Consider the following 23200-nt stretch of genomic DNA (forward strand, 5'->3'; position numbering starts at 1 on the left):
AGTGAAATGTGTTATATCCATACAATGGAATATTATTTGGCAATAAGGAAATAAGTACTAATGCATACTACTTCATGGATTAACCTCGAAAACATTATGCTAGGGGCACCTGGGTGGCTCAGTCCATTAAGTGTCTACCTCTTGGTTTCAGCTCATGTTATGATCTCACAGTTTCATGGATTTGAGCCATGCATTGGTCTCTGTGCTAGCAGCATGGAGCCTGCTTTGGATTCTCTCTCTCTCCCTCTATCTCTGCCCTTCCCCACGTGTGCTGTCTCTGTCTCTCTTTAAATAAATAAACTTAAAAAAAAAAAGGAAACATTATGCTAAGTGAAAGGATAGTCACAAAGGGCTACGTATTATATGATTCCATTTATATGAAGTGTCTAGAATAGGAAATCTTTACAGATAAAAAGTAGACCAGTGGTTGCCTAGGGCTGTAGAATGGGAGGGTAGTGAGGAAAAGGCAGTGACTACTAATGGGCAGGGTTTATTGGGGAGGGATGAAAATATTCTAAAATTGATTGTGGTGATGGCTATACAACTCTGTAAACATACTAAAACCCATAGGACTATATACCTTAAATGGTGAATTGTTAATTATATCTCAATAAAACTGGTATTAAAAAAACAGAGAAAGAAGTAATTACCTTTGCGTCTGGCCCTTGATGATCATTTAAACTGTATTTTTACTGTTATTGGTTGCTGCTCAAGTTAGCCTACCATGTACCCTTCTCGCCACCACCATTTAATTTGGCCTTATTTATTGTGTTTTCAGATGTTTAATACAGTCCAAGCCTTGGCTATTTCATTTTTAAAAAATATAAATCCTCTTCAAACTGTAGCTTTTCAACCAGAGACTCCAAATTTCTTAAGTTACATAAATGCTTAGAGCACCATAGTTTTTTTCCAAAGGATATATATAACAGAAAGAACCCTGAGTATTGTCAGGTAATTCATTCTCTTTCTATACAATCTTTTGCACCATCGATTATCTTCTTTATTTTCCTTTTACAGTTAGAACAGAGGGGTTCCTGGCTCTGGATCAGTCGGTGGAGCATGTGACTCTTGATCTCAGGGTTATGAGTTCCAGCTCCACGTTGGGTGAAGAGATTACTAAAAAGTAAATAAATAAGAATAAATTTAGAACAGAAAGACCCTAAAGAACACAGAACTCCAGCACATGGACACTCTCTGTGACCTCACCTTTCAGTTAGGATTTGGTTACCAGGGTGACCACATTAATTATACATGGAACATCAGAGGCTGACATCAGGTGACAGTGGGGTAGTTTGGACCAAGGAAGGCTGGGAATCCAGGCTGATCCTCCTGTCTGGTAAAGGCCAATAATCCTACAAAAAGCGTAATGTCAGAAGTTAGTCACTAAAGGGGTGGTATATAAGGTCACGAGAAGGGAAACTGGCCTGAAACCAGAAGTCTATTTCATAAGAAAAAGAAATTTGTGATGGGTAACTCCAGTAACTGGTGGAACTGTATGGTCTATTATGGTCTTAGTTATTTGAAAGCTTAACTATGGCAGTTACAGGAGAGAAAGGCAAACCCATTTAATAGAGAAGAGCAAATCAGAGTAATATTAAGAGAAAGAAAAATGAGGTAAAAATTACTTTGAAATACAATTAGAAGGCATGACTTCCAACTAAAAGACTAGGAGGTTATTTTCATTTTCTGAAATTTGGTTTATTAATCTATAAGTGATTAAGTTGAATTCACTTCTCACTGAATACTGACTTATCCATATATCTAATCCCTTCCAGCTTTAAATATTTAGGAATTCAACACTTAGTACTGAAATCACAAGTTGTTTGTCTGGTATCCCTGAACAAAGAGTTAGAAAGAATTTACAAATTCAAATTTAGTGGTTTTATAGAGGCAACAAGCCAACCAGCTGATAGGAATCAGCTCTCCTATCTCTGAGAGACTACTGTTTCTTACATTGTGACATAACTGTGATATGACAACTTTTATTGCTCTTACAAGCTGTGTTGCTTCAACACAGATCAAAGCTTCCTAAACTTCATCAAACATTTTCATTATACTGAGAATACAGGAAACAAATTAAAAAATTTTTTTTATTGTAGATTTTCAAATCTAACCAATGGGCAGGGCATCACACTTTAAAGCTGTAGAAAAAGGAGAAGTGGGAAAGAGACCACTAGACTTCACCATGCTGGAATAACTTAAAATGCCTGCAAAAACTCATGTAGCATTTCAGCAGTAGCATTATACCCATGCAAGTGTTTGCCCAAGGATTTCATCAGTAAAGGGATTTGTCAAGCAGTCTTTATCTTCTTGCAGTCCAGAGAAAAGCATATTTTGAAAACAAAACACTGATTTGGTTTGCTTTGTGTAAGTTTGGTAGCTATACCAAACCTAGGGTTGGCTGAAGGCCTTTCTATCTAGCAGTGGGGCATTGTGAGAAACCAGCGAGATGGTCCTAGTTTTTAAGGCTGGATAGAGAAGTCAAGTCCCAGGTCTCACATAGGTTGTCTTTCTCAGCTGTTTCTTAACAACACAGTGAGCTAAACACTGGGTCCTATGTATGAATTGATTCCTGTTTGGGGTGGGTTCAATCATTCTCCCTCACAATGAATCTGTAGGCATTCCTTGAAGGGATACACAGAAGTCTAGCAATTTCAGCTTCAATGAAGGCACCTCTTACCACACTTTTCAGTTAGGACATCTTTTTCTACCTATTTTACACGTTGCCAAGCTGCTTCGGACGTTCCTTCTTCTGTAGTGCATTGCACAAATGCGTCATCAAATTGTCCGTATACACGTGCCAGATTCGCCTTTAAACTCTCATCTCTTCGGAGTCTTGAATCGTGTACCTTCCATATTAGCAAGCAATACCTGTAATATCAGTTACTCAAGTAATACGTAATGAATAGCTGAAGCTGCAACCTGTTGAATGAAAGAATGAATGAACCCTCATTACGCACTCCCGCCTTCCTACACGGCTCCGCTGTGAAAACACTGATTTATCAAAAGCGTTAACATTTTGACCTGTTATAGGGGAACAAGCAAACAAAGAAACAAACAAAACACACAGAAAGAGGCGAATAGAAAAAAAAAAAGGAAGGACGGGCTGCCCAAACTCCGGCAGTTCTCTCGGCCAGGCCCCGCCTCCGGCCCCGCCCCGCCCCGTCGCGTCTGTGCGCGTGCGCCGGCGGGTGCGCGGCAGCCGGTCTGAGCCCCGGCGCTGGGGGCGCGCAGCCGGGAGAGTGTTTGACGTGGCAGTTCCCAGCCCAGCTGCAACTCTGTGCGCGAGACCAGCCTGTGGGGACACAGGGCCGGGGGAAAGGCGCCGCGGGAGCAGCGGCCGCAGCGGGAGCAGGGTCACCGGGGGCAGCTGGCGCTAGGAGCAGAGCGCAGGCTCTCGGAAGTCCAGAGGCGTGCGGGAGCAGAACAGGTAATGCCTCGCCCTGCCTAGCTACGCTCTGGCGGGACAGCCCCTCCCCAGGCACAGCTGGAGCGGGGTGCGGTGCGGGGCCTGGGATGGGGGTTGGCGGGAGGCTGGATGCTAAGCTGTGGCAGGGCAGCGGAGGAGACCTCATACTTAGCTCCTACAGCCCTTTCGTGCAGTTTAATAATAATAGGGGTGGGGTGGGTGGGCGTGGGCATTTTTTTTACCCGCCCCCGCCCCCATCTTTTTGTCTTGGGATGCTGGGACTGCGTGCTTAGGGTCCTCACCAGCCCCAAGATTCCAGGGACACTGCCAGCGGTTTTCTTGTCTCCGTATCAACTTAATTTCCTTTTTGGAGGAAGGCAATATTGGAAATATTGATAGTAAAAATGGCAACTGTATCTTCAAGCTTCGGGACATCCTGAGAGTGCAACCAATTTGTCCAAATCCGAACCTGGTCCAGGGTGAGAGGCACACCTCGGCGATAATTGACCAGTGACAATGGCCTGGGGCTCCCCAGATTTTGATCCTAGGCCTGCTGTTGCCAAGTGGCTTTCTGCCATGTCGCCGCTTGAAGCTGAGTCAGGTTTCTGTAACTTGGTGCTGTGTGAGGAAGTTTGACGTGGCAAACCGGGCTGCGTGAGGAAGCAAATTCCTGTCAGGACCAGTAGAGAGGGACCCGACAGCTTGCTTCCTGCTGTTCGGAGTGAACATCCCGGCCTTGCCTCTCCGTCACTCAGCAACAGGCTGCTACGTAGGTGTGTGCTCCTGCTGACTTCCGAAATGTGCTTGGTTGGATGAGCTTGACCAAAGCTCAGGCTGCCACGTCTCTCTGTGCTGAAGTGGGAGGAGGGAAAAAAGTGTTGTCAGTAACAAAGTGGACCAGCAGGCTTCTTCCTGTCTCTCCTCTCTGCAGTTCTTGCCTTCCAAGGAGAGGAAAGTGATCTTACGATATTTTCGCTTGGTCCTTTTAATTTTGGAAACGCATAGTTTAATAGGAAAATGAAACCGAATGAAGAATGACATTTCCTGAATGTAGGTCTATTTCAAGGCTTAGCAGGTATCACCGAAATTTACCTTAAAAGGTAGTATCGTAAAATAACAACAGGAAGGGTATTTCTATGCCAGGTAAAAGAAACTGGAGAGAAATCGTAGTATCAGTGTTTTATATCTGCCAAATCTTTAGAAACTTTATTTTGTAAGAGGGACCTGAGGCCCAGAGAGGTTCTTCACCTTATCCCATGTCACACAGCTAAGTATTAGTATATTTATAGTGAAAGCCTACTTCCTTTGCTAGGATTCACAGCCTTTTTTGTTACAAAAGATTTTTTGACAATAGTTCTGTGAAATGTCTCTTGTCTTGTGAAACCTGGAAAAAATGGAAAATTTAAAACAAATTGGTGTTTAGCTTCTGAGTAGAATCAAGGTGGGTATGTTACATTTGTGTGTGTGTGTGTGTGTGTGTGTGTGTGTGTGTGTTGCCTGAACATATATGAAGTTGCTTTTTTTCTTTGTTCCTTAAATATATGTGCATATGTTTTCAGAGGTGTGATATTTAAATTAGAAAGAGAGTCTGTCATCTCTGAATGAGAAACCACTGACAACTCCCAAATTGTTGTAGGCTGCAACCTGCCTTAGTCATTTCATGACTCACAGAGTGAGTCCATTATCCGCTCCTTTATCTTCTGCTGTATTTGTTGGACTATTGATCTCTCTTTGTCCTAACTGCCTAACGAAAATTACTAATTAGGATGGCACTGAAATGACACAAGCCAAGAAACATTTGGTTGCAGACCACTGGCAGTTGTGCTGGTCAGTGAATTGAATGACTGTGATTATTGCCAGTGGCATGCTTTGCGCTGAAACAGGGCCATGGAAACCAAAGGCACAAACATAGGAGAGACTATCTGTGAAATAGTTCATTCTTCCAAAGAAAAAGTGATTGGCAAGTTGTTATTCATATTTTGTGCCTGAGAATTTGCCTATAGAAGCGAGTTACTGAGTTCCATAGAGCTATGATTAGAGCCTGTTTAGGGGATAATGGTATGATATGTTGTGTGATACGCAGACGTCTCGTGCACCTGATATTTTCCTCAAACCATTGTAAATATTTACTAACGGCATTCTTATTTTTAATAGCATTAAGTAACTCAAAAATCTCTTGTTGACTTTTTTTTTTTTTTCTTCTGTTGCAGGCTTCTTTTGTAGGGCTATCCCTTGGAATGATAATTTCATAATGAGTCAACAAGGATATGTGGCTACACCCCCCTATTCTCAGTCCCAGCCTGGAATAGGTCTTTCTCCACCACATTATGGACACTATGTGGACCCCTCTCATGCAGGTTCTCCACCAGGTAAAGTGCATTATTTTGGCTTGTATGTGATTATTGATTCTCAGTACTCGGAGACTTAAGATATTCTGGAAGAGCAGCTTTGGGAGTGTTGAATGGTCATTATATAATGCAGTGGTTTGAGAGTATAGGCTTATTTGGAAAAGTATATTATAGAAGAAGCCTGCATCATCAGTTTGGTTATTGCTTAGAATACAATGAGTTTGGTTTTAAAATATAGATTAAAACAACTGACGAATGGATAAAGAAATGGTGGTTTATATACACAATGGAGTACTACGTGACAATGAGAAAGAATGAAATATGGCCTTTTGTAGCAACGTGGATGGAACTGGAGAGTGTTATGCTAAGTGAAATAAGCCATACAGAGAAAGACAGATACCATATGTTTTCACTCTTAAGCGGATCCTGAGAAACTTAACAGAAGACCATGGGGGAGGGGAAGAAAAAAAAAAAGGTTAGAGAGGGAGGGAGCCAAACCATAAGAGGCTCTTAAAAACTGAGAATAAACTGAGGGTTGATGGGGGGGGGAAGGAGGGGAAAGGGGGTGATGGGCATTGAGGAGGGCACCTGTTGGGATGAGCACTGGGTGTTGTATGGAAACCAATTTGACAATAAATTTCATATTTAAAAAAAATTGAAAAAAATAATTAAAAAAATAAATATGACCTTTGATTATTAAAAAAAAAAAAAAGATTAAAACAAAGAAGCTCCTGAATGTTTTGTTTTTACTGTTAGACTTGTTCTTGCTATTAATCAGTTGTGTGGGGTTATTTAAACATTTAATAAAAAACCGAATTAAATATGTACATATATATCATACATACTATATATGTATATATATTATATATACATACACTAAAGTGCTTTTGGCAATCATAAAAAATCAGGCTTGATATTGGAAAAATATGATTAGATTCATATGTCAAAGATTACGAAGTGATAATAACAAAAACATGGCCTTACCTTGAAATAATTAGTGATTGAAATCATTAATGGAGTGGGATTACCATTGCTCTGATGGAAGTTGGCACCATGAAGCCACCTCCCTTTATCAAGAGGCTGCTCTGATGGACCCAAGTTTCAGGGTCAGGGGTGAGGCTAATAAGAGCTTGTTTCAGGTCTAATGGTCCCAAATTTCCTAAAAATATTTGTTTAAGACAGTTATTAGGAATTCCGGAAGAATGCTGAGGAATTAATCTCAAATTGTTGTGTAAATCAGTGAGTGTCTCTTGGGGATCACTAGGACTGACTCAGATATGTAGAATCTGGGCTCTGCTGGATGGCATGTATGGAGTGCAAATCACTGAGGGCTGGGGAATGCCCTGTAGGGAGGCTTGACTGCAGCAGCCACACAAAGTTTGTCTCAGAAGATGCTCTAAAGACTGTGAATTTCCTGTGGAAAGTGACTCTTGTGATTTAGTCTGCCCCTCATTTTTAAAAACCTTCAGATGAGGCATCCCCCTCTTGTCCAGAACCAATCTTCCCCATAATATTTATAGATCTGGATCCTGTAGGAACTTTTTCTTGTTTCTCTCTATCAGGTGGTTCATTGCCCCTCTGCATTTGTATATGATGAAGATTATAAACTGCTCTTTTCGAGTGCTTACCATGTATCAAAAACTGGTCCTAAAAGCTTTACATGCATTATTTTATTTAATCCTCACACAATGCTATGCAATAGATTATTAGCCCTGTTTTGCAGCTAAGGAAACTGAATGGCTGGTATACTGTGATTTATCCAAGGTCACAGAGCTGGTGGGGTAGCCAGGATGCATACCCAAGTATCTCAAGAAAACAAACAACAAACTCTAATACACACCTAAGTAGAACATTCAGTATCATTCACTCTTCCTTTCTCTCTTCAAGACAGCCATGTTTTTAAGAAATTACTTGCTTTCCTCAGTGACTCTCCATCCTTGCCTTTCAGTCCCTCCATGGCTCAATGTAGTCTGCTCCATAGCTTGGGCCCCATCCACTCTTCCCCTTCTCCCACCAAGGTCATCAGTGGCCCTACCACCAGATGCAGTAGACACTCTCCTGTCATCTTTTGAATTTGACACTGCTTATGGCTCTTCTTTATACAAAACTCTCTTTTCCTTTGGTTCCAGTGACACCATATTTTATTATTTTTCTTGGTGGCTTTTTGGACATCTTTTTCTAAGGAGTCCCCTACACCTTCTATATGACCATAAGTATTGCTGTTTCTCCTTCTTTGTTCTTCTTAATTTTTTTTTAATTTTAAGTAATCTCCATGCCCAACTTGGGGCTTGAACTCATGACCCTGAGGTCAAGAGTCGCATGCTCTACCAACTGAGCCAGCGAGGTACCCCTCTCCTTCTTTGTTCTGTCATCACCCCTTTTTTCTCACTCTATAGGTATTTCCCTAGGCTGTAACCTTCCATATGAAGTACTAATCTCTCAGATATATTTCTCCAGCCCATATGTCTCTCTTAAGCTACAGACTCTTATTTTCAATTGCCCACCTGTGTACGTGGGCACATTGAACTCATCATATCCAAAATAATTCAGAATGTTTTTCATAAAACCTACTTTTCCCTGGCATTCCATATCTCACCCAACATCAGCATCATCATCATTCACTCAGTTATCCAAATTAGAAACTTTCACTATTAAAAACATTCTCTCCCTTTTACCTTCTTCAATCCAACTGTCCTTCCAATTTCTTTTTTAAAAACAGTTTTTTAATGTTTATTTATTTTTGAGAGAGAGAGAGAAAGAAAGAGGGAGAGACAGAGAGTGCTGTCAGCATAGAGCCTGATGCAGGGCTCGAATCCACGAGCTGTGAGATCATGAACCAAAGTTGGATGCTTAACTGACTGAGCCACCCAGGCGCCCCCCTCCCTATTTCTTTTGGGGAAATAGTAAACCTCTTTCCTACCTGCTTCCTCCTCTCTATCTTGTCACTCGTCTTGTTCAAGCCATCCATTTCTCATCTGGATTACTAAAATAGTCTCTTAACCATTCTCTATCTTCAGTACTGCCTTTCTCCAGACCATCCAGTCCTGTGCTAGAGGGATATTTATTTATTTATTTTTTTAAGCTTATTTATTTGTTTTGAGAGAGAGAGAGAGAACATGCAAATGTGAGCAGGGGAGGGGCAGAGAAAGAGAGAGAGAATCCCAAGCAGGCTCTGCACTGCCAGCACAGAGCCCAAAGTGGGACTGTGAGGCCGTGTCCTGAGCCAAAATCAAGAGTTGGAAACTCAACCCACTGAGCCACCCATGTGCCCCTGGAGGGATTTTGCCTTTCTTTTTCTTAAAACCTTTTGTAGCTTCCCATTGGCTCTGATTGAATTTTAGGCTCCATAGACCTTCATTAATTTACCCATTTTCTTTTTTTCATCTGCCAAATTATCATACCTGTTATTGCAGTGGTACTAAGCCATTAGTCATTTAGAGTCTGGTTTGTACTGGTGCTCTCATTTGCACTCCACACTACCAGAAGGTGGATCCATGCCTTCATGTTGTCCTCCACACTCCTGCTTTAGACTCACTTCAAGTGCTGTGCCTACAGATGTTTGTGACCACTGTTCTTTCTCAGGCTTGTCTATAAGTCCTTTTTTCCTTTTGTGTTCTAACATTTGTGCAGGCCTCTATACCATTTGCCACACTGTAGTTTAATAGATGTGCCTGGAGCAGGGAAGGTACCCATTAAATGAGTGTGTGAATGACAAGCCGCTCCATTCATCAGCAACTCTCTGGTGTTTACCAGTATTAAAACAATAATAACAAGGAAACTTCCTCTGTTGGATTAAAACCTTCACACTTTAATTTAAGCCTTTTTCTGCTTATTCAATTCTCAGATGGATACCGGGCTATCAGACTCTATAAATACACCTTTTTGTAAAATATGGTGTTTTTGTTGAATTATTTAAGGCTGTTACTACATTACCCTAGCCTTTATTTCTCTGGGCTGAGTGACCCTAGATCTCCTAATCTTCAGTCATCAGGTGCCTTCTTTTCTAGTCTTTTGGTGACCCTTTTATTGGTTTTCTGACAGATACAGGCAATCTAGTTGTGGTTCTTTGAAGTATCTTTTCTACCATAGATATGAGCAGTGCTAACTCTTGTTTTGTGTTTCTCACAGATCATACCTCCATTTGTGCCTATTGTGTGATGCTAGGGCTATGTAGTAAAATTTAACACATTTATTGAGTGAGAAAAATACTTGCGGCAATGTAACAATGAATAAAATAAACCTAATCTCAGCCTTTAGAGTACTTACTTACCTAGTGGGACATGTGTCAAGTACCTTGATAGTGGCAATACAGGGGGTGTAGTAGTATGATAAAGGAGGTGGAAGGTGCTATGGAAGCACATGTCAGGGGCACATAACCAAGACTTATGGATAAAGGGAATCCTCCTGGAAGAAATGACCTGGAAGATGAGTAAGAGTTGGCCAGGTAGTGAGGCAGCTTAGTGGGGTCAGGAGGTGGCACTTTTGAGCCATTTGCAAGAGGTTCAGCATGGCTGAGATGTAGAGTGCCGGCAGTGAGGGGTATGCCTGAAGTGGAAAGCAGGGCCATCTTAAGACTTTATTTAGGCTTTATTTTAAGGTCAGTAGGATGCCACTGAGGCATTTTAAGCTAGGAAGGGTCATAATCCCATGTATATTTTAAAAAGAGTTATATTCTACATTAGAAAGGATGGAGAAGGCATCAGACCTGGACACACTACTTTCTGGAATAGGGTTTCTCATCCTCAGCACTGTTGACACTTGGGGCCAGTTAATTCTTTGTCGTGGGAGGTTGTGTTGTGCAGTGTAGGATGTTTAATAGCATTCTTGGCCTCTACTCAGTAGATACCAGTACTCCCCCTCGTATCCCCACCTGACCCATCCCCATCCCCACGCCTTGGCAACCAAAAATCTTAGACATTGCCCAAATGTGTCTTCAGAGGAAAAATCATCCCTGATTGAAGACCACTTGTCTGGAAGCTGAGAGGCAAGAACTAATATTGATGTCCTGGAACTAAGGTAGGGCGATGGAAGTGGTGAGGCTTATAATAAATAGCAAACTTATATACATACACTACCGGGCACAGTGCCTCGGGAAAAGTAGTCATTACATGTCCATGCAATAGGGAATTTATCTTTGTTTTATTTATTTAAAATTATATATGTGTGTGTATGTATGTACACATATATATACACATACACACACATATGTATATTTAAGCATGATAAGTGCATTCCTTAATCACCATCATCTATTTCACCTGTCCTCCCACACTCATCTCTCTAGTAACCATCAGTTTGTTCTCTATAGTTAAGAGTCTATTTCTTGGTTGGTCTCTCTATCACTCTCTTTTTCCCCATTTGCTCATTTGTTTTGTTTCTTCAATTCCACATATGAGTGATATCATATGACATTTTTCTTTCTCTAATTTTGCTAGAGCTAATACCTATTCTTCTCAAACCATTCCAAAAAATAAAAGAGGAAGGAGAACTTCCAAATTCATTTTATGAGGCTAGTATCACCTTGATACTAAAACCAGATAAAGGCACCACAAAAAAAAAAAAAGAGAGAGAGCTACAGGCCAATATCTCTCATGAATGTAGATGCAAAAATCCTCAACAAAATATTAGCAAACCAAATCCATCAATACGTGAAAAAAATCGTACACTAACGGGAACCCTCTTGCTCTGTTGGTGGGAATACAAACTGGTCCAGCCTCTCTGGAAAACAGTGTGGAGGTTCCTCAAAAAATTAAAAATAGAACTACCCTATGACCCAACAATAGCACTACTAAGAATTTACCCAAGGGATATAAGAGTGCTAATGCATAGGGGCACATGTACCCCAATGCTTATAGCAGCACTTTCAACAATAGCCAAATTATGGAAAGAGCCTAAATGTCCGTCAGCTGATGAATGGATAAGAAGATGTGGTTTATATATACAATGGAATACTACTTGGCAATGAGAAAGGATAAAATCATGCCATTTGCAGCAATGTGGATGGAACTAGAGGGTATTATGCTAAGTGAAATGTCTGTCAGAGAAAGACAGATATCATGTTTTCACTCATATGTGTATCCTGAGAAACGTAACAGAAGACCATGGGGGAAGGGAAGTAGAAAAAAATAGTTACAGAGAGGGAGGGAGGTAAACCATAAGAAACTCTTAAATATAGAGAACAAACTGAAGGTTGATGGAGGATGGAAGAGAGGAGAAAGTGGGTGATGGGCATTTAGGAGGGCACTTATTGGGATGAGCACTGGGTGTTGTATGTAAGCCAATTTAACAATAAATTATATTAAAAAAATAAAAAAATAAAGTGCAAAAAAATCATATATCACAATTGAGATTTACTCTCAAGATGCAAATGTGGTTCACTTTTTGCAAAACAATCAACATGATACATCACGTCAACAAGAGAAAGGATAAAAACCATATGATCATTTCAATAGATGCAGAACAAGCATTTGACAAAGTACAACATCCATTCATGATAAAAACTCTTTGCAAAGTGGGTCTAGAGGGAACATACCTTAATGTAATAAAGGCCTCATAAGAAAAATGCACAAGTTATATCATACTCAACGATGAAGAACTGAGAGCTTTTCCCCTAAAGTCAGGAACAACACAGCAGTGTCCATTCTTAACCACTTTTATTCAATACAGTACTAGAAGTCCTAGCCACAGCAATTAGACAACAGAAAACAATAAAAGGGATAAACTTTTTTTTTCACAAGTGGTTTTTAATTTTGGTTTTAGTTTATCAGATCCAGGGCCAAGTCCAAGATATACTTTTCTGTGATGTTGTTTTGGTCAGGAGTTTTTTTGTTGGTAGCAGAGACTATTATAGTAGAAAGTGATTTGTTAAAGGTATCAGGAAGCTAAGAGAATATAGAGAAAGCCAGAACCAGCTTGGGAGTCCATGGTCCATAGAAATGCACACTCCACACAGGACCATTCCATTAGCAGCCACTGCCTTTCTACCCCAGAACCATTTCCGCTTCCTGGCCAGGGTCTCCCAGTGATGTGTTGCTTTGCTGAATTTAGAATACATGGCAACTACATTTGTAAGAGGTTTATGCAATGGATGTTCTGTCTTTCTAGCTCAGGACCATACAGAAGGGCAAGCCAGAAAGGAAAATGGAATTGGTATTGAGTAAGCCAGTCTATATCTGCCATGATATTAAAGACCAGTTTGTGATTTTAGATATTTTTCTTTTGGCATAAGCATAGTTATTAGTTCTTTCTTCTGGTATGGTTTTTCTTATTAAAATTCTCGTACTGCTCTATAAAGAATTCAATTTCTCTTTATCTCTGACCACTTTTGAAAATACCTGTAATGTGATCAGGAGAAGACTGTGACTTTGCAGATAAAAGTGATACTGGTTTCCCTTTGCCCTGAGGATAGAGTCCAAATGGCACACAGGACTTTGCAGCCTGACCCGACCAACTTGGACAACCTCTGTTCCAGCCACTTTTTTTCGTAATCTCTCTGCACTGAACCTTCTGCCTGTCCCTGATCATGCTATGCTCTCTCATATCTTTGCTCAAGTTTTCCCTTCTGCCTGAAACCCTCTCTCCTGTCTCTACACTAAGAAAACTCTTGCTTGTCTTGCAAGATTCAGCTCAACCAGTCCTTTCTCTTTGAACTTTTCCTTGATTTCTTTAGGAAGAGTTAGCTTGTCTTTCTGCATGTTATAACACTCATCACATGACATTGTCATTTTGTTTACATGGTTGTGAATTCCATAAGAGCTCTCAGTGTCTCAAAGGCACATTGAATGTATATTGAACAAGAATGAGTTTGAAACGTTGCCATAGAGTTGATTTTCAAAAACAAAAAGGAAAGAACATTTTAGTGAAATTGGTATATAACAATACTGCTTGAATATATTAAGCTGTTTTTTTTAAATTTTGTTTTTGTAACCAGAAATTTATTAACATGTGTGTCTCATGGATACATATGGGAATACTCAGCCATAAGTAATGCTGAAAACTGTTTTTTTATTTTCTGGAACTATATATGAGGATTGTTGATGAAATTGGTATTTAGCTATTACTTAAGGAATTCGAATATTTCTGGTTTCTTGTAGTACATATAATTATTATTTTGGCACTAGTGTTGTGGATTTTCTACTTTTGTCCAAAATAATGTTTCAAAAATGAAAATGCAAGTGTACATATTATTATGGTGTATATGTTCTGTTAGAATATAAATCCTTGAAAAAATGAGGACAGGGGTATATAGTCAGAGGAGAGGAAACCAACATTTGTTGATCAATTACCTTATTTATCAGGCATTTCTGGGTGCTATTATACCTATTGTCTTATTCAATTCTCAGAACAGTCCTTGGAGACAGGGAACATTACTGCCATGACACAGTGTTAAAAGTTGAGGTTTCAAAAGGCAGAGGTATCTTATCAGGGTCACAGCTGTTAACTGATGGGGGAAGGAATTCAAACCCAAGTCTGTGTAACTGCAAATCTCATGTTTTTCTAACTTTGGTGGCTTTGGAGTTTAGAACTTTATATAAAAATGTGGTGTTATAAGACTATTGGGGTGCCTGAGTGGCTTAGTCAGTTAAGTGTCCGACTCTTGATTTCTGCTTAGGTTCTGATCTCACGGTTCGTGAATTTGAGCTCTGAGTCAGGCTCTGCTCTGTCAGCTGGGGATTCTCTCTTTCCCTCTCTCTCTGACCATCCCCATGTTTGCACTAGCTCATTCTCTCTCAAAATAAATAAGCATTAAAAAAATATTTGTTGTTTTTCTTCTTAGTATATAAAAAATTGCTAAGTAAGACTGTGACTGTAAAATTAATAAAACATTTTTCTTAAGTATGAGGAATCCTGTTTTAAGAAAATAAAACCTTTTTGAAAGTTTTGATAATAATCATGAATACAACCATTTCACTGGTTATATTACATTCTGTATTACCCAAGCATCTGAAAGCTTGCTGTCAAAAGTATTATGATGATAATATAAGAAACTTTAATTGGGCAACTACATGGTCATCCAGTTAATTCTCTTGCTATCTGAGAGAATAAGCTCTCTAGAGGAAGATAAAAGTAGAAAGGAGATGTTGGATATGAAATATCATCATGAAATCAAGTAGAGGAGTGCATAGAAGCCATCTAGGAGGTCACTCATAATGGTGCCAGAGAGAAGGGTAGAGTCCAAAGTAAGTTGAATAAGAGGTGCCTGGGTGGCTCAGTCGATTAAGCATTCAACTCTTGGTTTTGGCTCAGGTCATGGTCTTGAGGTTCATGGGTTCCTGCCCTACACTGCGCTGTCAGTGCTGAAGCCTGCTTGAGATTTCTCTCTCCTTCTCTCTTTGCCTCTCTCTCTCTCAAAGTAAATAAATAAACTTAAAAAGAAAAAGTAATTTGAATGAGCTGGTACAAACCAAGCAGGTTGGAAGTGGAGAGAACAAATAAAGACATATGTTGTCACAGATGATCTAATCGAAGCCTTTCATTTTGCAGTGAGGGAAACTGAGGTCCTTAAAGGTAAAATTCTTACCCACACCATGCATGTGTTAGTAAATGGCCAGGTGGGGCCTTGAACTCTGACCCACACTCAGTGATTTTTCTTCTGTACCACAATTACTCTAGAAGAGAAAAATGTCTGCAAATAGTTCTAAAGAGAGACCTTTAAAGATCTATTTGACAAGAGCTGCTTGTAAATGAAAACAGTTACTGCCAGGAGCATTTCGTCATCACAAGGGATCCCACCTTGTGTATGACTGAGTGTGATAACTTCAGCAGTTTAGCACCCAGCTATTTGGAATCCTGGAAGAATTATGAACTCTGAAGGCTTGCTTTGCCTTTGTTAGAAAAACAGATGCTACTTTCCTTTTGTTTTCCTCATGCTGTAATTCAAAGACATTTTCTAACTTTTGATTTTGGCTCAGGTCATGATCCCAGGGTCATGGGATTGAGCCCTGTGTCCGGCTCTGTGGAATGTGGAGTCTACTTAAGATTCTCTCTCTCTCTCTCTCTCTCTCTCTCTCTCTCTCTCTCTCTCTGCCCCTCTCTACACCTCCTGTGTACGTGCACACACTCTCTCTCTCAAAAATAAAAAAAATAAAAAAAATAAAACACAAGGGCATTTTCAGAGAATTTTTTTCCCATAGTTAGAGTTAGGCTCTTTATGATACCTCATATTGTTTTGTTGTTGTTGTTGTTGTTGTTGTTGTTGTTGTTTTTGGAGTTATTTTCTGAAATCCAGAATGGCATTTTTCATTGCATATTCTAGCATTCTTTGTGTGATTGTGTGTTCTATCAAAGTTTTTCTACCAAACGCAAGTTTATTTCTTCTGTTTTAGTTTCTGTTTATTTTATTTTATTTTATTTTAATTTTTTTTAATGTTTATTTATTTTTGAGACAGAGAGAGACAGAGCATGAGCAGGGGAGGGGCGGAGAGAGAGGGAGGCACAGAAGCTGAAGCAGGCTCCAGGCTCTGAGCTGTCAGCACAGAGCCCGACGCGGGGCTCGAACTCACGGACCGCGAGATCGTGACCTGGCTGAAGTCGGACGCTTAACCAACTGAACCACCCAGGCGTCCCTTAGTTTCTGTTTAGTATTGAGATAATTCTCTTCTTTCTGCTCTCCTATCATTATGATGGTCAGATAACTATGGGAGAACCTGGTGTTGATAGGTCTGTGATGGTTAATGCAAATTTAAAGGAGAACTTGTCTTAACCCATTTTTTCCCCTCCTTCCCCTCCTAGTTTTCATTTTTAACCTAATGGCATGGCATCCTCTCTCTTTGCACATTCATACTCTTCTAAATTCATGCCCTTCTGTTGCAGGTATGATGAAGCCAGCAGGGCCTTTGGGGGCTGCTGTCCCTGGGGGGATGTTGCCTCAGGGCCCTTCACCTCCTGGACCCCATCAGTTTGGCCAGAATGGAGCTCATGCCCAAGGGCATCCTCCCCAAAGGTGAGCTAGGTAGATTTCAACCCTCATTTGTATATTCTACTAAAATGGTCTCACAAGTCCCTTCTAAACTTGCATGTTTATTGATTGAAAGTTTGACCTCTTGATTCTGCCCACACCCTTGAAAGGACTTGCTAGAAGACTGCCCTAGGAGACAAAGCATTTAGAAAAGGTAGGAGGAGGAAGAAAAAAAAACAATGCTAGTACATACTAAAAAATATATAAAAAATTACTTGTATCAATACCACACATTTTAATTTTGGATTATATTCCTCTTGTTTTAGAGTTCTGTATTAATCTCTAATTCCTTCAGATGTCTATGGCCTGTATTCCCCAATAAATTTTAAATTCTCTATCCTCTTGAATCCTTCATAGAACAGATCTCAGTGCCAGTAGGTGCTCCATAAATATTTTAAAAATTAAATAAGATTGTGGCCAATGGTAAAAACTGGATTTGATGTGGAAGGTACACAGATGCCGATGAAGGATTTTTGCAGGACAATAGTAAAAACAACAGAGGAAATAAATCTTCTGTTTGTGTTTTTATAATGAATTCAGGAAGGAAAAAGTTGAAAGTTGGAGGCAGGCCTGAAGAAGCCACGATAGGAGATGTAGGAGATATGTAGAGATGTGCACCCCACTGGGGACTGTCACCTGGGAGGGGAGCCAACATCATACCTTCCCTGCTGGAAGTCCCATTATTGTTTGTCCTGTGAGCTGCCACTGTTGAGACTCCTAGTGCCAAGCTGTATGTAGTGTTTACTTTGGAATTTCTCCAAGGGTTACCTGGAGGCTTCATTTCCCAGGTTCCTTTCCCAGGCTGTTAGGCTGTAGGGTTGGGTGGGAGGAGTAACCCCTCAATGTGAATCTGGACCCTGCTGCTGCTGAAGCCATTTAGTTATCCTTTCAGGATAACTGCTGAAGCCATTTAGTTATCCTTTCAGGGAGCCTGAGAGTAGTCCCTGTTAGTGGGAAAACTCTCTGGAATTTTAAAAATTGGCAAGTTAATTCTCTTAGAGGCCATTGGTGAGGTTCATACTTTCTGGCTCGTTTGTCATGATAACTTCTACCATTGGAACGGTTGCTGTGAGATACAGAATGAAGGTTGATGCAGGAAACAGGATGAGTGAGTCTAAGTAATTTGGTTTATATGTGGTTTAACAAGGAGCACAAAGTCAATGGACCTGACTCAGGACCTGAGTAGTCTCACTAGCAATGGTGGTGGGGCACAAGGATCAGAGTAGGAAGGCTAAGAACGAAGATGCCTTTTCCAGCTCAAAAAAACCCCAAAAAACAAAAAACAAAAACAAACTAGTTGTGTGATGCTGGTGAAGTTTCTGGGCCTCTAGGCCTCCTCATTTTCTTCACTTGTAAAATGTAGAAATAGAACTCCTAGTCCAGAATACAGAGGAGAAGATCTGGAAAAGTTTATTGTGAACTGCCAGCATTTCAGATTTTTTTTTTTTTTAAGAAGAAATGCAGAAATTAAACATCTGGTTTGAAGCTAAGAAAGCTTTTGGTCACTGATAATAGCCTTGATTGTGTTGATCTTTTTGGTTCTTTCCATTTGTTTCACTTGAATTAGGTTCCTTAGAAATAAGTAAACTGTGGATTTTGCCATCAAGACAGACCTTCGCTGTGTGGTTCTGAGCTCAGCACAGAGTCTGGCACAGTGAAGAGTGTAGACTGTGTAGAGTCAGGACATGTTTGCTACTCTTGGCTGAGGCAGCTGTTCCTGAGTTCCCTCATCACAATTTTAACAATAATAATGTGGTTGTAAGGATTTTGATGATTAATGCTTGCAGAGAATCTTGCATAGTGTGCAATGCCCAGGAAAGACTCAATATGTGTTAGCAGTTATCAGTACCATTTTCAGTGGATATAGAAAGTCTACTGTCTGTAGCTTGTCCTTCCTACTCATTCATTCTAGCTACTCATGACAACTTAGGAATTTGGTTTTATTGTGATTCCCAGGGAAACCTTGACAGATTTTTCCCCCCTCTCTCTACTATTTGCTTACTTCGACTTGAACTTGAATTAAAGATTGGAAATGGGTTTAAACATGAAAAAGTCATGGAAAAGTCAAGTATTCAGGCTCAGCGTCCATGTTTTTCATGTTAATTTGCCCTCATGGGACATATTTATGTGTATATAGTTAAATGAAAGGGCAAAGGACACAATGATTATGCAGGTGAATCACACAGGGATGGTCAGAGAGTATAGATGGCTCACGACATCTTCGTGTGACATCACAATTTCTTTGATGATTATAGCACTTCATAGGTGTTGTTTGTACTTAGAGAACCCATCAAAAAAATCTCTTAATTTTTACCATATCTAAACTGTCTACTAAAAACAAGATATAAATCAGTTATTATGTTGATTAAAATTTAAAAATTTATAATTTTTAGTTTTAAATATTGCTCCTTCATAGGCAATGCTTCATAAAATTTAAAAATCATACTTAGTCATTTGTCTTATTGATCTTGGCTGAGGCAGAATAAATGTCTTAAACGTGTAAATGGTACCAAAGTTATCTTCAAACTGTTACTGCTGGGTGGGATTAACCTAATGAATAAAATCTATAACTAAAAATCCATTTTTTAATTAGAAGAGGAAAAGTCAATTTTAAGTTATCTATTTTGATCAAAAAATGATGGATTGGGGTGGAGAGGGTATGAAGAGGAGACTCATCTTCCCCCATTAAAGCTGATAGGGTGAAATCTGCTAAGAACTTGGTTGCAGTGAAAAGGAGGTATCAGGAAAAATAAGAGAAATAGTTGTTTTCTCTTTATTTCTTTTTTGTTTTCTTTTCTTTCTTCTTTGTGTGTGTGTGTGTGTGTGTGTGTGTGTGTGTGTAAAGCAGTGATGTTTGGTACAGGTTTTGTTTACTCTGTGGACTGAGTATTTAAAACCCAGGCCATTTTACTTCAGGCCAATCTTGAAAAAATTGTTATCTCCACATTCTAACAAACTTCAGCACAAAACTCACTACTTGAACAATTCATTGCAAACTTAAAAATAAGAAGTATTTGAAGTTGAACAGGCCACAGACAATGCAGTCAACTCTCCAGAGGGTTAGGACTAAACTGAGCCTAAATATTCATGTTTTATTAACCCTCTGATAGTAACTCTTTATTGACTGCTGTTTTTGGGGGCACCTGAGTGGCTCAGTCGGTTGTGTCCAACTTCAGCTCAGGTCATGATCTCACGGTTTGTGGGTTTGAGCCCCATGTCAGGCTCTGTGCTGACAGCTCAGAGCCTGGAGCCTGCTTCAGATTCTGCCTCCCTCTTTCTGCCCTCCCCCACTCACACTGTTTCTCTCTGTCTCTCAAAAATGAATAAACGTTTAAAAAAATTTTTTTTGACTTTTGTTTTTTATGGTGAATCTGCCCTTTTCTGACATTCATTGAAACAATAAATTAAAATATAGAATTGAATGTTTTCTTAGGCCAGAAACCTATTAAATGAAGGAATCAACATGAGAAATATTTAAATCATAGGATTCTTAATTTTAACCACATTATATTTATAGCACAGAAGGGGATCTTTGAATTCTATCTGCTCATTTTTTCAGTTTGAAAGCTGAGAGCTATGGAGATTAAGTGGCTTGCCTGTAGTCACACATCAGGGTCTCCAGGCTGGGAGCCTTAAGACCTGGATTCACACTTAAAACTCTGATACCTCCCTGCTGTGTGACCTTGGATTAACTAAGTTAGTAAAGAAATGAAATTGAAAAATATTAAACCATGTTTAATATTTGTATGTTTAGAGGCTCCTGGGTGGCTCAGTCGGCTGAGCGTCCTACTTTGGCTCAGGTTATGATCTCACAGCTCATGAGTTCGAGCCCCACGTCAGGATCTGGGCTGACAGCTCAGAGCCTGGAGCCTGCTTCAGATTCTGTGTCTCCCTCTCTCTCTGCCCCTCCCCCACTCGTGCCATGTCTCTATCTCTCAAAAATAAATAAATGTTAAAAAATATATATTTGTATGTTTAAAATGTTCTGTTAATTTCTTTTCCCTTATTTATTTAGCCCTTTAATACTACTTTACTCTTAAGTAGTACTAAAATTGCTTTTAAAATTCAAATATGTTTAAGATTTATAACATTTAAGTTGGTTAGAAAAAAAATTTATTTCTAAAGCCTCATTCCCAGGACATATATTAAGCAATGAAGGATAAGTGGCATTTATGGGTTAAAAGCATGGCCTAATGGTTGTGTATTCTCTCATTCTTTATTTTAAATCATCAGCCTTTTGTTAAGTTAAAAAATACTGAAGGTTGCTTGTGTCATAACTTCCATTTGAAACATACTTCATCCTGTTTGTACTATCTATATAATAAATTATTCATATAATTTTATATTTTAAAAATATGATTAACATTTATGAAATATTTGTGAATATATTTTAGATAATTTTTTTCTTAAGCAATTGAATAATGTCCCCCTGCACCCAATTTAACTGCTAGTTCTCAGTTCCTGCTTATTAGATCCAACTCCTATAACAATACCTCATTCTACATCTACTAATATATTCTTATATAGAATGTACATTCTGCCTGTGTGCAAGTATTTCATGTATGTATCTCTCATAACTTTTTTAAAAAGACAATACCATTTCTTCAAAAAAAGATTTTTAATCAGTGAATTTATAAAACATATTATTAAGACAATTCTTGAAATCATTTCTAAGTGACCAACAATATTTTAAATGTATCAACACTAGAGTTATGTTTTGCCCTGCCTTTTTTACTCCTAGTGTCATTAATAAATTAGAGAGATAAAGGAAACTTTTATGTGAGAAGTTAACTTTTATATTTTCTATCTTTATTCAGTTTTGTTACACAAATTATTTAAATCAAAAGATGCTTAATGTAACTGCATTGGTCTGGTTTCAGTTTTTGACAGGAGAGGAAATTGACAGCTTTGCTAAACAATATTGTTTGGGCTAAAGTGTTAATCATTGTAACTTTATAACCCTTTATAACCAAGTATTTGCTATATGATAGCTTGTACTTTTACATAGAAATAGCATTTTGATCATCATCCATTTAACTCAAAGTGTGGGATATCATCATTCTGTAATATACTTAACACCATACAGCATAATGGTCTGAAGGTTAATTGTAAGTTTTGTTATAGTAATTATTCAGTTTAAGATATATGGAAGAGGGGGCGCCTGGGTGGCGCAGTCGGTTAAGCGTCCGACTTCAGCCAGGTCACGATCTCGCGGTCCGTGAGTTCGAGCCCCGTGTCAGGCTCTGGGCTGATGGCTCGGAGCCTGGAGCCTGTTTCCGATTCTGTGTCTCCCTCTCTCTCTGCCCCTCCCCCATTCATGCTCTGTCTCTCTCTGTCCCAAAATAAATAAACGTTGAAAAAAAAATTAAAAAAAAAAAAAGATATATGGAAGAAAATGACAGAAGAGAATTAGTGTGATGTTTTGGAAAGTGTGCTTGCTTAAGACCTAGGGAGAGGTTAGTCCTGGTTTCATCACACACAAATTGTGGGACTTCAGGCAAGCCACTGGCCTCCCTCAGTGGCAGTGAAGGATGGAAGGCAAGAGCGTGGGCCACTAGGGATATAGTTTCCAGTTTATGGAGAAATTGAAATCAGAGTATACTATCTGGGAAATTTTCATTTAACATTTTTATTTAACACTAAAAATTAAAAGGAAGTTATAATGTAATTTGAAGGGAAAGCTTTAACTTTATTCAGCAGATGAACTACAATAGGAACACTGTTCAGATGGCATAAACATACAGTAAGTCCAAACTAAATTAAAGGTTAAAGCATGGTGAAATTTTTAGATGAAAAAGAATGAATGACTTCAAAACTTTTTACTGAGTTGTTCACTTTCAGGTCCTGTTTTGCAGGGAATGTCCTGATTGCTGAAATTAGTGTGCAGTTGACATTTTATTTTAAAAAGCTGGGTAGGGTATAAGGATAATGATCATAAAGATACAACTACAGAGCATTTTATTTTTCTAGTTTCCGTTCTGTTGATCATTAACCCTGGTATAGATAAGGCTGTGGTGGACTCAGCTTCCAACTGCATTTCCAAAGCTGGTTCTCTGTTTACATTAGGAATTTTTTGCTAAGTATCTTGACATGTTGAGCCTGTGAGCATAGATATGAGATGATGTTACATGATTCATTTTAAGTTTACACTCAGATTAATTACAGACTTAGCCTAAAATATCAGTCATTGCCCTAGTGCCCACAAGATGGGCTTATTTAATTTTACCAGTTTTTGACATTTGTTGTTTATCATTTCATATGAAACTATGATACTGTTTAACATTCTTTTTTCTCTCATAGATTTCCAGGTCCTCCACCTGTCAACAGTGCAGCATCCTCCTATGCACCATACTCACCCTCTACACAATCATCTTATCCAAGTCCTGCATCCACTTCATCCATCACCCAGCTGGGCAGTCAGTTCAATGCTATGCACATCAACAGCTATGGTAACAGTTTCATTATTAGTGTTCACTGACTGTCTAT

General features: G+C 39.2%; 1 protein-coding gene and 1 long non-coding RNA gene across 4 annotated transcripts in view; one reads left to right on the plus strand and one right to left on the minus strand.

The window, feature by feature from the left end:
* Positions 1-448: 448 nt before the first annotated feature.
* Positions 449-3082, minus strand: LOC125163607 (uncharacterized). Its single transcript, XR_007151513.1, has 3 exons — positions 2681-3082; positions 1207-1352; positions 449-1116 (listed from the first exon to the last, which is right to left on the minus strand). It is a non-coding gene; the product is annotated as an uncharacterized LOC125163607 (long non-coding RNA).
* SEC24D (SEC24 homolog D, COPII coat complex component) overlaps positions 1249-23200 on the plus strand; it is a 108294-nt gene continuing 86342 nt past the window's right edge. The window contains exons 1-4 of one of the 3 annotated variants that reach the window (XM_047855585.1): positions 1249-1336; positions 5620-5778; positions 16570-16699; positions 23015-23163. In XM_047855585.1, coding sequence (XP_047711541.1) covers positions 1252-1336; positions 5620-5778; positions 16570-16699; positions 23015-23163 — 523 coding nt within the window. In that variant the 5' untranslated portion in view covers positions 1249-1251. Of the gene's footprint in view, positions 1337-3258; positions 3431-5619; positions 5779-16569; positions 16700-23014; positions 23164-23200 lie in introns of those variants that run through there. The other 2 variants (XM_047855586.1, XM_047855587.1) reach the window with 2 other exon arrangements.

Source organism: Prionailurus viverrinus, chromosome B1, assembly GCF_022837055.1.
Source record: "Prionailurus viverrinus isolate Anna chromosome B1, UM_Priviv_1.0, whole genome shotgun sequence".
Lineage (NCBI taxonomy): Eukaryota > Metazoa > Chordata > Mammalia > Carnivora > Felidae > Prionailurus > Prionailurus viverrinus.